This window comes from Sceloporus occidentalis, unplaced genomic scaffold, assembly GCF_023333645.1.
Source record: "Sceloporus occidentalis isolate IW3139 unplaced genomic scaffold, rSceOcc1.0.p SCAF_1, whole genome shotgun sequence".
Taxonomy (NCBI): Eukaryota; Metazoa; Chordata; class Lepidosauria; order Squamata; family Phrynosomatidae; genus Sceloporus; species Sceloporus occidentalis.
Window position 1 is genome coordinate 288,163,482 of NW_028316981.1, and position 15,629 is coordinate 288,179,110.

The 15,629-nt window shown below is 42.2% G+C and overlaps 1 protein-coding gene across 1 annotated transcript in view; it reads left to right on the forward strand.

Annotated features, from left to right (window-relative positions):
- Window positions 1-13,534: 13,534 nt before the first annotated feature.
- The window catches only part of LOC149324040 (chondroitin sulfate proteoglycan 4-like), a 46,620-nt gene continuing 44,525 nt past the window's right edge, over window positions 13,535-15,629 (forward strand). Inside the window, exon 1 of the mRNA XM_089485965.1 lies at window positions 13,535-13,646. Coding sequence (XP_089342091.1) covers window positions 13,535-13,646 — 112 coding nt within the window. The remainder of the gene's footprint in view (window positions 13,647-15,629) is intronic.

Consider the following 15,629-nt stretch of genomic DNA (forward strand, 5'->3'; position numbering starts at 1 on the left):
AGGGCAGAAAAGAGAAGGGAGGAATAGGATTACCTAATCTGGAACTACATTATAATGTATGTGCCCTTTTATGGGCTAAAGAATGGATCTTGTTAGAGAATAAAAAACTATTAGAACTTGAGGCACTGGACTTAAAAACAGGATGGCATGCATTTCTTACATATGACCAAAGAGATAAAAAGTTTAACACCCACTGTACGAGAAAAACTATATTAAAAGTCTGGAATAAATACAAGGATTTTTTCTATACAAAATTACCCAAATGGACCTCACCGCAAGAGGCATTTCATAAAGAGGAATATCCCGGAAATCATAATTGGATTAAATACGAAGAATGCATATCAAATTTAAAAGATAAGATGAAATTAAAAGATAAGGAGGTGTTGGTACAAGAAGGGGAAAAAATCAATTGGTTACAGTATGCACAATTAAAATTGGAATTCAATAAAGATTTAAGAAAAAAAGGCATAGAATTGGGAAAAACGGATTTTGATAAAATTATAATGGAAAAAGAAAAAGGTGCCATTAAAAATATATATAAACTACTTTTAGATATTGATCAGGAAGAAGGAACAGTCAAAGAATGTATGGTAAAATGGATGGAAAATATAGGAAAAACAATACCTTTAGAAATATGGCTGAAATCATGGAAAAATACACAAAAATTCACAAAAGGGAATACCCTGAAAGAAAATTATTACAAAATATTTCATAGATGGTATTTGACCCCATCAAGACTAGCGAAGATGGTAAAAAATATGGATGGCCACTGTTGGAAATGTAGAGAAAGAGTGGGAACAATGTTCCATGTATGGTGGCAGTGCGATCAAACTCAAAAATTTTGGAAACAAATACATAAAGAAATACAAGAAATAACCGAAATATGAATACCCCTAATTCCAGAACTATTTTTATTAAACATGATAGAATCACCACACGCAAAATTAGACAGAAACCAAAACAGCTTATTATTGTACCTCATTACGGCTGCGCGTATAGTGTTTGCTAGACATTGGAAGGGAAGGGAAATTCCAGAAATGTTTGAGTGGAAAATAAAGGTAATGGAGTTAAAAGAAATGGATAAAATGACTATGTATAGTACAGGGAAAACAGAGCAAGAATATGAAAAGAAATGGGGAAGGCTTGTAGAAAAATGGAATTAAAGGAAAGTGAGGAGCATACTGGAAAAATAGAGATTACTATTTCTTTTATTACAAAAATATGTTTTCTAGTATTTGGCAACCTCTTGTTAAACAATGAAGGGGAATATGAGGGGGAAAAAGGTGGGGGTTTTAAGGTGAATTTGGTTTATGTACTTACAGGTAGAAAATTTGTCAGTTTAGGTAAATTGCCCTTCTTCTCTCCATTCTCTGTCCATATACTATGATAGAACTGGAATTTGTTTTGTTTTGTTTTGTTTTTCTTTTCTCTTTCTGATTGTGAACATAATGACTTAATACAAAATCAGAGAGTAAGATACTTTTTTTTAATGTATATAAAAAAAATTGCAATAAACATTATAATTAAAAAAAAAGTAATATGCTTTTAGAATTTTAATTTGTGAGCCGCCTTGGGTCGCTTCGGGGAGAAAGGCAGGATGGAAATCAAATAAATAAATATTATTGAATTTCTCCAGGGAGAGAATAAATTCTTCAATAGTTTCCTGGAGATAAGTTCAATGTTAATGATGGTTTCTTTCTTCTTCCCATTCAAGATTTTTTATTCTGGGTTTGCCACTGCAAGTAATGGTGTTTGCAGTCAGCAGTCCAGCTACCATTTTGTAGTGACCTCATATTTTTAGGAGTTTGAGAAAAAAGACATTTCAGAACTTTTTCTCAGGGAAAAAAATCTTTTTGAGAATTGGAGAACAAGAAATAACAGATGCTGTAGGTTATGTTTCAGAGGAATGAACTGGCTCAAACAGCTCTGACTATTTCTTGCTTAAGATAACCCAATGAAGTTCATGAGGTCACCAAATGTGGACAGGTAACTTGAAGGCACAAACCTCATGGTTCTGTAGGGTGGAACCACAGCAATTAAAGCAGAATCATAGTGCTATACATTTTGTATTCTATTAATCATAGTGCTACAAATTTTGTATTCTATATCAGATTAGTAAGTACTGCATACAATTGCTTTAGATCCTTTATTTATTTTGATTCATCAAATGAAATAAAATGAGATTCTAGGGCATCTTCTTTAGAAGAATATATAACAGGAATGTGGAGTCTTTGGCTCTGCCAAAGTGCTGGACTAAAACTCCTATAGTCCCTTAAAAGTACTATAGTACTTGATGGGGCAGACAAAAAAGAGTATTACAGATAAAGGAGAGTTCAGAAAATGGGACAGTGCCAGAATGTGTCCATGTAAGAGAAATCGCAATATTGGGAGAGAGAAGGGATATAAATCCAGTAAATACATAATATAATGCACCGTTATTTTTAGAAATGATTTATTCTTGTATTAATTTTATTCATTTGTATCTCACCTTTTCCCCAATGCTGGGAGTTTAAATTAATAAAATCAGAAGAGAATAAAAGCACACAAAAACACAAGTGTGCGTTTTGGTATCTATAAACAGTTAATCTATAGAGTTAAAACCATTTAAAGCTCATTAAAAGACAGAATATAATAATAATAATAATAATAATATGCTTTATTTATATACCGCTCTTCCGCTCTTCAAAGCGGTTCACAGAATCATTTAAAAATTTCACATCATAAAAAGCAAACATCACAATATATCTATCAATAAAAACCAATAAAAACCGAACATCAAGTAAAACAAACATGGAATCTATCAATTGCAATTAGCCATTTGTATCGGGGGGACAGTCTCTATAAGGAGTCTGAAGGAAATGCTAATCGGAAGAGGTGGGTCTTTAAAGCCTTTTTGAAGGCATCCAATGTAGAGGTCATACGAAGCTCTTCTGGAAGTTTATTCCAGTACATTGGTGCAGCCGATGAAAATGCTCTCTGGTGAGTTGCCGCTAGTCTCACCTTAGGGTGTACTAATAAATTTTTCCTGATGTTCTGAGAGTGCAGGGTGGACTATATGGGGAGAGGCGTTCCCTCAAGTAACTCAATTATTGTGGATCTTTCATTATATTTATGACCGAATGATACAGCATGGAAATTGATAAATACAGGAATTTTCACACAGTTTAAGTTATCCCACGGGAAATCTTACCGGAGTCGTATATATTATGGGATTAAGATTAAGAAGCTGCTATTCATGGTTGTTGATATACTATCATATTTACTATATTTAGTAAAAATACAGTGTTTCCCATTACTATAATATTTGATATGCAGGATTCTTAGCTATATTTTTAACTGTAAAGTTGTGATGTGTGACAATCAAAAAATGTTCCCTCACTTCTCTTTTCAGCACCCTTCGTACAACTAACTTTGAATTGCATGACTCCTATTGTACAAATTCACTGTTATCAACAGGGAATACAGTGAAATGCAGCATAATCCAACTGAGATAAGGCTATGGATCTGCTTATTCATACTAACCTTCTTTTCTTTTGTACATAGAAATTAGTTCTTGCTGCTCTATTTTGTATTCAGCCTTACATTGCCCTCCAGTGGTCATTATGCCCTATGTCAGTAAGAGAGGATTTTAACTTTCAACTCAAAATACTGTAAAGGTGTGTTTGCTAGGGAATGCAAAGGGATCTACTAAATTGGATTGAGTAAAAACTGCAGATGGACAAAATGTCTCTAAAATTTATGGCCTCTAAAGATATGCTCCGGAGAACTGTGGGACATCTTCTAAAAACTAGCAGAGGATACTGTAGAAGAAAGTGGCGGTAACAAAAAATATTCTGCCTCCTCCCTTCCACTTGGGGATGCTCCCACTACTTGGATCTAGTGGATCCAACCTTTTCATGTATTTTATTTTCATGGGAGGGAGGCAGTCACACTGCACAATGGTGCAGTGACTGCCTCCCACCCATGAAAATAAAATACATGAAGAAGTTGGATGTTTGTATGGGCCCATACAGACAGGCCAAAATAAAGCTGCTTCAGGTCCTTAGGACTGGAGCATGGCTTTGGCGTGGCTTCTGGACTCTTAGGACGGATGCATTATTTAAACAGCATACCTCCAAAGTGACCCAAAGCAGCTTTATTTTGGCCTGTCTGTATGGGGGCCTATATTTCTATGAGCACTTTGAAAACACTTTAATTATCATGGACTCCATCCATGCTAACTTAATGCTGATTTCTGATGCTAACACCCACTCTGTTCCTAATCAATTTTATACCATTAGATTGGGATGACGTGGAATCACCCAGCCCTTGAGATGTTGTGGGCTACAATTCTCATCAGTCCTAGTCAATGGTGAAGTATGGGAATAGCAGTTCAACATCTGGAAGTTCCCACTCTGCATTAAAGGATATACAAACCCTAAAGGATATAAAAACTCATCACGGCCCTTTGATTTGACAAAATATGCTCCTGTGAAATAGGTTTTATCTAGTGTCCCTTCCATGAATGAAAAAACTCCTGTTCAGGGAAGGGAATGAAAGGCAACTCTTTCTGGCAGAAGGATGGTCCTGATTTTACATTTTCCTTGTACAGTAGCTGCTTCCTCTGTGCTATTTGGGAATGTCCTTCCAACTCTCCAGAGAAAATATTGGAGGTTGGTGTAAATGGTTGCGGAGGAAAACAGGATTTTTTTTTAAACAGCCCCCTGGGGAGGCATAGGGTACAATTTTTTAAAGGCTTTCCTAGGCTCTTTTAGACCCAGGTAAGGAGACATGGAGAAGAGTACTAAAGATACCATGGACAGCCAAAAAGACAAACAATGGGTCCTTGAACAGATCAAGCCTGAAATCTCCCTGGAAGCCGAGATGATCAAATTGAGTCTATTGTACTTTGGCCACATTATGACAAAGCACATCTCATTAGAAAATATTATAATGCTATGGCAGGTGGAAGGAATTAGAAAGAGATGAAGACTCTATTAAGGAGGTTGCAAGTATGAATGTACAGGACCATGAAATTTTCCTCCAGTCCCCAAATGTCTAGCATTGCTGTAACTGAAAATACTACTTGAGCATTTAGAAATATAGATTAGGTATCCAAAGAAAAGAGGCAAGCAAAGTGAGCAGGTGAATATGAACAGGGCAAATACAAGAATTCTAGGGCAGCTATGAAAGAACTAGACAAAATCTTAAAATGTAAAGACGTACAGCTGAATCCTGAAGTTAGAATCATCCAAGCCATTGTATTCCCCGTTTATCATGTATGGATGTGAAAGCTCGACAGTGAAGAAAGCAAACAGGAAGAAAATTAATTCATTAGAGATGTGGTGATGAGGATAGCGGAATGGCCAAAAAGACAAACAAGTGGATCCTAGAACAAATCAAGCCTGAACTCTTCCTGGAAGCCAAGATGATTAAACTGAGGCTGTCATACTTCAGCCACATCATGAGAAGGCATGATTCAGAAAAGACAATGATCCTGGGGAAGGCAGAGGGCAGCAGAAAGAGAGGAAGATTGCATGCTAGATGGACAGATTCAATCAGGGAGACCATGGGCCTGAGCCTACAGGACCTGAGCAGAGAGGTATAGGATAGGAGGGCTTGGAGGCATCTCGTTCACAGGATCTCCATAAATTGAGGTCACTTCAAAGGCAGCTAGCACCAACAGGTGTGATTGATATTACAAGTCTCATTTTCTGCAGTTTTTGAAATTTCAGGGCTGAAGTAAACTTTCATATGGAGGGATTATTTTTATTTGGAGGGGCAATGCCCTCTTTTTGCCCTCCCCCCTTAGCTCTAGGAGGTACCATATGTGTGCTCATTGTCTACAGTTATTTCTTTCTTTCCTGGAAACTCTCAAGGAACTGGCAGCTAATGGGTCAGAAACCAGAACTGGTCCATGGACAACCATTTTGAGTAGCACTGATGTAGATTTTGGACCAAGCAGCATCAGGTAGGAAGTGCAAAGGTACACATTATGAGGTTGTTTGTTGTTGTGTGCCTTCAAGTCATTTCCAACTTATGGCAACTCTAAAGCAAACCTATCATGTTTTCTTAGTTTTCTTAGCAACATCTGTTCAGAGGAGGAATTCAAAGATATAGCCGTGTTAATCTGTAGAATCAGTTTGTAGAACTCTTGTAGTATCTTTGAGACTAAATGAAATAAAGAAGTTGACAGCATGAGCTTTCCTAGACTTAAGTCTACTTCCTCAGATGCATTTGGCTCATGCTGATAACTTTCTTTCGGTTAGTCTCAAAGGTGTTCAGAGGAGGTTTGCCACTGCCTTCCCCTGAGGCTGAAAGCATGTGACTTGCCCAATGTCATCCAGTGGGTTTCATAGTCAAGCTGGGAATTGAACCCTAGCCTCCAGAGTTGCAGTCCAACACTCAAACCACTACATCATGCTGGCTTTCCGTTATGAGCTGAGAAGGAAGCATATAAACAAAACCCATTTTGTATATATTCCCTTAATTTGGCAGAGTTTATTCCATCCCCTGCATAACTACACCCCTGGCTCACTACCACATACTGTATGTAATTATAGAACTGTAGCATCAGTCTCTCTACTTCTCACTATATATTTGTTGCTGTGTGCATTCAAGTTGTTTCTGACTTATGACAACCTTAAGGAGGACCTATCACAAGATTTTCTTGGCAGTATATGTTCAGAGGACATTTTTGTTGCCTTCCTGAAAGGACGAGAGTGTGCCCAAGGTCACCCAATGGGTTTCCATGGCTGAGCAGGGATTCAAACCCTGGTCCCTAGTGCCATAGTCCAATGCTCTAACCACTACACCACATGGACACTCCTTCAATATATTTACAGTACTTGCTGGAACTGGAAAAGAGCTGGGTGGAACTAGCCATTAACAATTTGTTTTTAGCTCAGTTGTCAGATTAATTATAAATTAGTACTTAATCTCCAAATCAGTACGGAATCCTCGCCGCCAAGGAGGACAAAGCACCACAAATGTTGGACTTTCAAGAAAAGTGGAGGACATGACCAAAGCAAACCTGAAAACACTCCTAGAAATGTATATCTATGCCTCAAAAATGGTCAAAGTGGTCATGCTCAAAAACAGAGGAACTTCTGGAATTCCTTCTGGACAGATGGCTGAAATGTAGGGCACATCCTGGAAAAGGAGGATGCCTGCTCACCTTGCTTGAGGGAAAAGTTGGAAGGGATCTAAAAGATCATCTAATTGAGACCCATATCCACTGAGATATAGACTCTAGTGTATATTCTTACCATCATAGTCAGTGATCAGGAATACTGGGAATTGCAGTGACAGTGTGAAGGGATGCAGGATTCCCACTACTGTCATAAAACAGCAAAGGTAAAAGGTAAGAGTTCTTATTGTGAAAACATTGGAGCCCTGTATAACACCACACACATTAGGCATTTGGTCTGTTGCTGTGGGACTCCATGTGTTGCATTTATTGCAAATCTAAGCAACTCTGATTTTTTATCATAATTTTTCTTTACTTCATCCTTTGGATGCCTCAAAATACAACTCCCAGGGGTTTATCACACGGAGGGTGAATTGGTAAAATCCCATGCAGAAACAGGATTTTAAAATCCGGGTGTTGTTTGTCAGATGCGTTGGCGTGAAAGAGAATTAACATGAAAATAATCCGAATGGAAAGCTCCTTTGTATTTTAGGAATTTAGCAAAAGTAAAAAGTAGCTGGTTTTGATGTCTTTGCGTTTGGGTTATTTTTGTGTTATTTCTCTTTCACGCAAACATCTTCTGAAAAACAACCTGCAAATGCGGATTGTTTTCAGTTTAAATTTAGTTTCTGCATGGGATTCATGGCATGTGATAATCTCCCCAGGCATGTTTCCCAGCAAGGATAATAGGAAGAACACCAAGGCAGTACACTATAATCTTTCTCTTAAAGGTTTTAGTAAATGTAACCTACACAAAGGGGAACAGATTGCGAATTTCATAGAATCATAGAATCATAGAATCGTAGAGTTGGAAGAGACCACTAGGGCCATCCAGTCCAACCCCCTGCCATGCAGGAAATCCAATTCAAAGCATCCCTGACAGATGGCCATCCAGCCTCTGTTTAAAGACCTCCAAGGAAGGAGACTCTATCACCCTCCGAGGGAGTGCATTCCACTGTCGAACAGCCCTTACTGTCAGGAAGTTCCTCCTAATGTTGAGGTGGAATCTCTTTTCCTGTAGCTTGCATCCATTGTTCCGGGTCCTGTTCTCTGGAGCAGCAGAAAACAAGCTTGCTCCCTCTTCAATATGACATCCTTTCAAATATTTAAACAGGGCTATCATATCACCTCTTAACCTTCTTTTCTCCAGGCTAAACATCCCCAGCTCCCTAAGTCGTTCCTCATAGGGCATGGTTTCCAGACCCTTCACCATTTTTGTCGCCCTCCTTTGGACACGCTCCAGTTTCTCAATGTCCTTTCTGGATTGTGGTGCCCAGAACTGGACACAATATTCTAGGTGGGGCCTGACCAGAGCAGAATACAGTGGCACTATTACTTCTCTTGATCTAGACACTATACTTCTATTGATGCAGCCTAAAATAGCATTGGCCTTTTTAGCTGCCGCATCACACTGTTCACTCATGTTCAACTTGTGGTCTACTTGGACTCCTAGATCCCTTTCACATGTAGTTTCATTCAGCCAGGTGTCACCCATCCTATATCTGTGCATTTTATTTTTCCGCCCTAAGTGCAATACCTTACATTTTTCTGTGTTGAATTTCATTTTGTTAGCTTTGGCCCAGCTTTCTAGTCTATTCAGGTCGTTTTGAATCTTGATCCTGTCCTCTGGGGTATTAGCTATTCCCCCTAATTTGGTGTCATCTGCAAATTTGATAAGTATGCTCCCAATTCTGTCATCCAGGTCACTGATAAAGATGTTGAATAGCACTGGGCCCAGGACAGAGCCCTGTGGGATCCCACTGGTCACTTCTCTCCAGGATGAAAAGGAGCCATTGTTGAGCACCCTTTGGGTTCGGCCGGTCAACCAATTACAGATCCATGTAACAGTTCCTTTGTCTAGCCCACATTTTACAAGCTTGTTTGCAAGTATGTCATGGGAAACCTTGTCAAAGGCCTTAGTGAAATCAAGATATACTATATCCACAGCATTCCCTTCATCTACCAAGCTGGTAATTTTATCAAAGAAAGAGATAAGGTTTGTCTGGCATGACTTGTTTCTCTGAAACCCATGTTGACTTTTTGTGATTATGACATTGCCTTCTAGATGTTCACAGACTCTCTGTTTAATGATCTGCTCCAGAATTTTTCCTAGTACTGATGTTAGACTAATTGGACGATAATTGTTGGGATCCTCTTTCTTCCCCTTTTTGAAGATGGGGACAACGTTTGCCCTTCGCCAGTCTGCTGGGATCTCTCCTGTTCTCCAGGAGTTTTCAAAGATTATTGCCAATGGCTCCGATATTACATTTGCCAGTTCTTTTAATACCCTTGGATGGAGTTCATCTGGTCCCGGAGACTTAAATTCATTTAGATTAATAAGGTGTTCCTCTACTATCTCTTTACTTATTCTGTGCTGAAATGCCCCTATTCTGTCCTCTGCTCCATTATCCTCAGGTTCAGCACCCTTTGCCTTTTCTGAGAAGACTGAGGCAAAGAAGGTGTTAGTCATCCATCCTGGTTTCTTGAGACACCTCCCGTTTTTCTTTCTCACTGGAACTGTTTGAAATTGTGCCTTCAGTATCTCTCTTTTGAGAAACTCCCATCCATCCTGAACTCCTTTATCTTTTAGTATTTCTGACCATGGAATCGCCCTTAATACTTCTCTAAGTTTACTGAAATTCGCTCTCCTAAAGTCTAGGATGCGTGTCTGACTATGCCTGGCTTCTCCTTTCCACTGTATTACAAACTCCAAGAGAACATGGTCACTTCCACCTAATGATCCCACCACTTGCACCCCATTAACCAAGTCATCTTTGTTGGTTAGGATCAAATCTAAAATAGCTGACCCCCTTGTTGCCTCTTCCACCTTTTGGACCATGAAATTGTCTTCCAGGCAAGTGAGGAATTTGCTAGGCCTTGAGGATTTTGCTGAGTTTGACTTCCAGCAAATATCAGGATAGTTGAAGTCGCCCATCACTACTACATCTCTCTTTTCTGACTGTGTGGTCATCTGTTCTAGAAAGATATCATCCAATTCCTCAGTCTGACTTGGGGGTCTGTAGTAGACTCCCACCGTAACATCCTTGTTGTTTCCCTCCCCTTTAATTCTTATCCAGATGCTCTCCACCTGGCTTCCAGGATCAATGTCCTAGATCTCTTCACTGGTGTAAATATCTCTGACATATAGTGCTATTCCTCCTCCTTTCCTGTTTGGCCTATTTCTCTTAATAAGGTTATACCCCTCTATTTCCACATTCCAATCATGAGACTCATCCCACCAGGTTTCAGTGATGCCTATTATATCATATTTGCTTTCTTGTACTAGGAGTTCGAGTTCATCTTGCTTATTTCCCATGCTCTGTGCATTAGTGTAGAGACATCGCAGACCATGGTTCCCTTTTACTTGCTGCCTGTGCAAGTTTTTTTGCCTCCCACTGTTGGGCCCTTGCACTGTTTGCCTTGCTTCCTCTGTGTCATTTTGACTATTTTCGCCATCCCTTTCGCCTTCCTTAATATTGTCTCCCTTCCCCTCGGAACTCAGTTTAAAGCTCTCCTGATCAAGTTCTTGAGACTGTTGGCAAAAACATTTCTTCCAACTGGCGTGAGATGCAACCCGTCTGTTGCAAGAAGTCCCTCCTCATGGAACCGCAGCCCATGATCGAAGAATCCAAATCTTTCTCGGTGGCACCATCTGCGAAGCCAGTTGTTCACATCTGCTATTTTCCTCTCCCTTCCTGGACCATGCCCTTCAACTGGCAGAAGAGACGAGATGACAACCTGTACATCCATTCCTTTCAGCTTCCTACCAAGTGCCTCGTAATCCCTTTTGATGTTCTGAATGCTGTGTCTTGCAGTATCATTAGTTCCCACGTGGACCAAAAGGAAGGGGTATTTGTCAGTAGGCTTGACCAGTCTTGTCAGCCTCTCTGTCACATCATGGATCTTTGCACCTGGAAGACAACACACCTCTCGAGACATCTTGTCAGGCCTACAAATCACTGCTTCTGTACCCCTCAGCAAGGAGTCCCCCACTACGACCACACGCCTCCTCCGAGGCTTAGCAGCGACTGTTCCCTCGGGTGGGACTCTCGGGCACCCCTGCTCTGTCCCTGAATTTGACCATTAACTTGTATCTACACCAACACAACATCATTTTCTTCAAAGTTGCACTACATAAAAGACATCTGGCTTAAGGGAAAAGTCACAAGTGACCCCAAAAGCCATCTAGTTGATACCCCATGTCCACAGATGATGTAGACTCCAGTGTATATTAAGTGTATGTGTCCTGAAAAGGAGGATGTCTGGTCATGCTGCTTGAGGGAAACTCAGAAGGGACCCAAAAGGTTATCTAGTCGAGACTCAGAAGATTATTAGATGAGGGACGTCCTGTCCCTTCATGCTCCCATCCTTTGCGAGAATGACTTTCAGATGGGATTTGCACTTATACTATCTGGGAAGTGTGAATGACAGCAATTGCACAACAGGATTTCAGATGAAGTCAGATGGATCATTAAAGCAACATTAGCTGGCATTTTGCATTAATGGAAGTTTGTGTTAATGCAACATCATTTAAATGACAGGCTAATGGTGGGGATTGGTGCTACCGTTTGAAAGCCTTTTGTGCCATTGCAGTCATGGACGGGTTAAGGACGGGGGAGTGATCCCGTCCCTATTGTGTCCCCATGTGAAAATCTCGCCCTTGTCCACAGAGGATGCAGACTTCAGTGTGTATATTTAGCGCATATGTCCTGGAAAAGGAGGATGCCTGCTCACCCTGCTTGAGAGAAAAGTCAGAAGGGACTCAAAAGGTCATCTAGTCGAGACCCCATGTCCACAGGAGATGCAGACTCCACTGTATATTCAATGTATATGTCCTGGGATGTTATCACATGGGGGAAATTGGAAGGTCAATGCAGTGTGATCCCCGATGCAATCATGGGGTTTCACGTTGTTGCGTGAGAGGTTATCACACATAATCGAAGTCAATGCTAGGTCAATTCGAACCCAATCCAGGGTCAACTGAGAGATGTGTAAATCTGGGGAAATACAGAATTTAAAAATCCTGTTTCACTTCAAAGTTGCATTCAATTCGAATTTGGCAGGTATGGAACGCACGTCTCGGTCGCCCTTGGATTGCCTCCCAATCAGACTACAATTCCCATGCCCCTTTGCTGGCTGCAATTTCCCCCTCCCTCCCTCCCTCCCTCCCTCTGGTGTGTGGGGGACTTTTCTCTCCTCTTGAAGTACTTCTGGAGCTGTTTTGGGGATGAAGCAGCCCTCCTTCCCCACAGAGAGACACACACACTGCCTCCCTCCCTCCTCCTCTCGGCCCTTTCCGGCTCTTTCCCTTTGTAAACTCATCCTCTCCAATTGGAGAGAAGGGATTGGCCAGGGCTCTCTCTTTTTCTTTTGTGACCCTGTCACAGGGTTTTCTTGGCAGGTTTATTCAGATGGGGTTTGCCATTGCCATTTTCTGAAGAGGCTGAGAGTGTGAATTGCACCAGGTCACCCAGTGGGATTCGATCCCTGCCTTCTAGAGTCATAGTCCAATGCTCAAACCAAGTACAAGGTTGCTTTGGACTGATTTTGAATTGGTGAATTGCCTAAATAACATGAAATAAAGGGTAATGAATGAACAAATAATGTGAATTGCCTAAATAACGTGTAATAAAGGGTAATGACTGAACAAATAATGTTAAACAAGGTAAAACCATGGGAACCAGAAGCAAGCCCCACGCGAAGTGTAAAAAGGTCACGATCCAATTTCGCCCTCACTGCGCATGTGCAGGGATGCAAATTCGAATTCTTGCCTATGAAGGGCAACATACTCATATGATAATTTCTTTTGCATTCGCACTGCTTTGGCTTTGGGATGGGTGCTGTGTTCTTCTGTGGTGTGATAGCCATCCACATTCCTCCCGTGTGATAACATCCCTGGAAAAGGAGTCTGTCTGGTCACCTGCTGCTTGAGGGAAAAGTCAGAAGGGACCCAAAAGGTTATCTAATGGAGTCCTCATGTCTCCAGAAAATGCAGACTCCAGTGTATATGTCCTGGAAAAGGAGGACGCCTGCTTACCTCTTGGACCCAAACTGGAGTCCCCTGAGAGGAAAAGGTGGAGGAAGAAAAGCCCCCAGAGCCCTGCCTGCCTGCCTGCCTCCCTGCCTGCTGCTTTCCCCTTCCCTCGCCCCTCAGCAGCAGCAGCAGCAGCCCCCATCCTGTAACCTGACCTGAGCAGCCAGCCCCGGAGCAGCTGTGGGCGGGAGGAGCTCCTGGCCAAGCCTTCCCTGGGTGCCCCCTTCCTTCCTTCCTTCCTTCCTTCCTTCCTTCCTTCCTTCCTTCCTTCCTTCCTTCCTTCCTTCCCTGCAGCCCCTCTTCCCCTCGGAGGGCGGGAGGGTGGCGCTGGCATGGCCCTGGGCTGCCCAAGAAGCCCCCCCGGCCTCCCTTGCCCCCTCCTCCCCTTCCTCCTGCTGCTGCTGCTGCTGCTCCTGGTTGAGCTCCCAGCCAGGGCTCTCGCAGGTAGGGCTGCCCTGAAATGGCGGCGGGGCTTGGGGTTCAGGAGGCTGGGAAAGTGGGGGGAAGGGAAGGAGAAGGGAGGGAGGAAGGAAGGAGGGAAAGGAAGGGAGGGAGGAAGGAAGGAATTCTGGATGGACACTATGGGGAGGGAAGGGGGTTTGGGGCACTTCTTCCCCAGTTCTTCCTCTTCCTCCCTTGGCTCCCTCAGCTGGGGAAGGTCTGTCTGTGGGGTGACCAGGCGTCCTCCTTTCCCAGGCCATGTCCTCCATTCCAGCCTTCTGTCTCTCCAGGAGGGAGTCCAAGAGTTGCTCCATTTTGTGCATGACTGAGAAGCATGTGTGTGGTGTGTTTTATTGGGCGTTTGTGTGTTGGAATGCCCTACATGCCCCCCCCCCCCTTTGAATTCAGAGAGACAGCTGTGTTTCAATGTAGCCCTTTGGGGACTGAAAGGAAGAAGGTGGCAGCCTGAGCTTTCCTAGGCTTCAGTCTGAAGTAGGCTGAAGTCTAGAGAAGCTCATGCTGCCAACTTCTTTCTTTCAGTCAGTCTCAAAAAGTGCTGCCAGAGCTCATTACACAGACTGGTTTTCCCAGGAAGGTCCTCCATTTTGTGGTGGCTTGTCCTCCATGGCGGTGAGGGCCTCTGGTCACTTTGATCCTGGGTCTCCTCCAGGCACTGGGTGACCAGAGGTCCTAACCCCAAGGCACTGCAAAATGGAGGACCTTCAAGGAGAAAAATGGAGGACATGTCATGGCTCCACCTTATCAAAACTTGGGATTTGTAGTTTAGTGAGTTACTTAGTTTAGTTTGCTAGCAAACTCTAGTTTTCATCCTGGAGATATAGCACTAGAATACTCTAGTAGAGAATTGTAAGTACTTCATCAAACTATAAATCCCAGAATATGAGTAAAATGTTGTCAGTCTTTAAGTATGGTTGGTTATACTTGCAGTTAGCTGTTGTTGTGTGCCTTCAAGTCATTTTCAACTTATGGCAACCCTAAAGTGAACTTATTATAGCAGTGCCCCAAACTGTGTTCTTTAAGGGATTTTGGACTTCAGCTCCCAGAATCCCAGACTATTGGCCAACATGGCTGAGGCTTCTGGGAGCTGAAGTTCAAAATTTCTTAAAGGGCACAGTTTGGGGACCACTGCATTATAGGGTTTTCTTGGCTGGGTCACACTCTTTTAAGTGGTTAAGATGCTGATTGTGTTGATTGCAAGATTGGCAGGTTGGCAGTTTGAGGCCCAAGTGCCATGTGATAGGATGAGCTTCTGTCACTAGTCCCAGCTTCTGCCATCCTATCAGTGTGAAAGCATGCAAATGCAAGTAGATAAATAGGTACTGCTTTGGTGGAAAGGTAAACAGCCTTCGGTGCAGTCATGCTGGCCACACGGCCACAGAGTCATCTTTGACCACCTCCTATGGTCAGACACAAGTTGACAACCTTGTTAAAAGAGAATACCTTTACCTTTTTTTTTTGTTCAGAGAGGGTTTGCTATGCCATCCTCTGAGGCTGAGAGAGGGTGACTTGCCCAGGGCCACTCAGTGTGTTCTCATGGCCAAGCTGGGATTCAGACTTGGTCTCCAGAGTCATACTGTAGTTCAAAACTCAAACCACTATGTTACCCTGGCTCCACTTCAAGTAGAGCTGTTCTGTGAGATCTGTCATGACTGTCTACTCTAAGAAAACATGTTATGTTAAATATGTTTAGGATGAAAGACGCTATGGGGTAGTGGTCTGAGCGTTGGATAAGGACTCTGGAGACCAGGGTTTAAATCCCCGCTCAGCAGTGGATACTCAATGGATTGCCTTGGCCACATCACACTTTCTCAGCTTCAGAGGAAGGCAATGGCAAACCTCCTCTGAACAAATCTTGCTAAGAAATTCCCAGGATATGGTCACCTTAAGGCCACCATAACTTGGAAACAACTTGAAAACATATGACCACCCCAACAATAGTTTAGGATTAAGTTTATTTTCTTATGG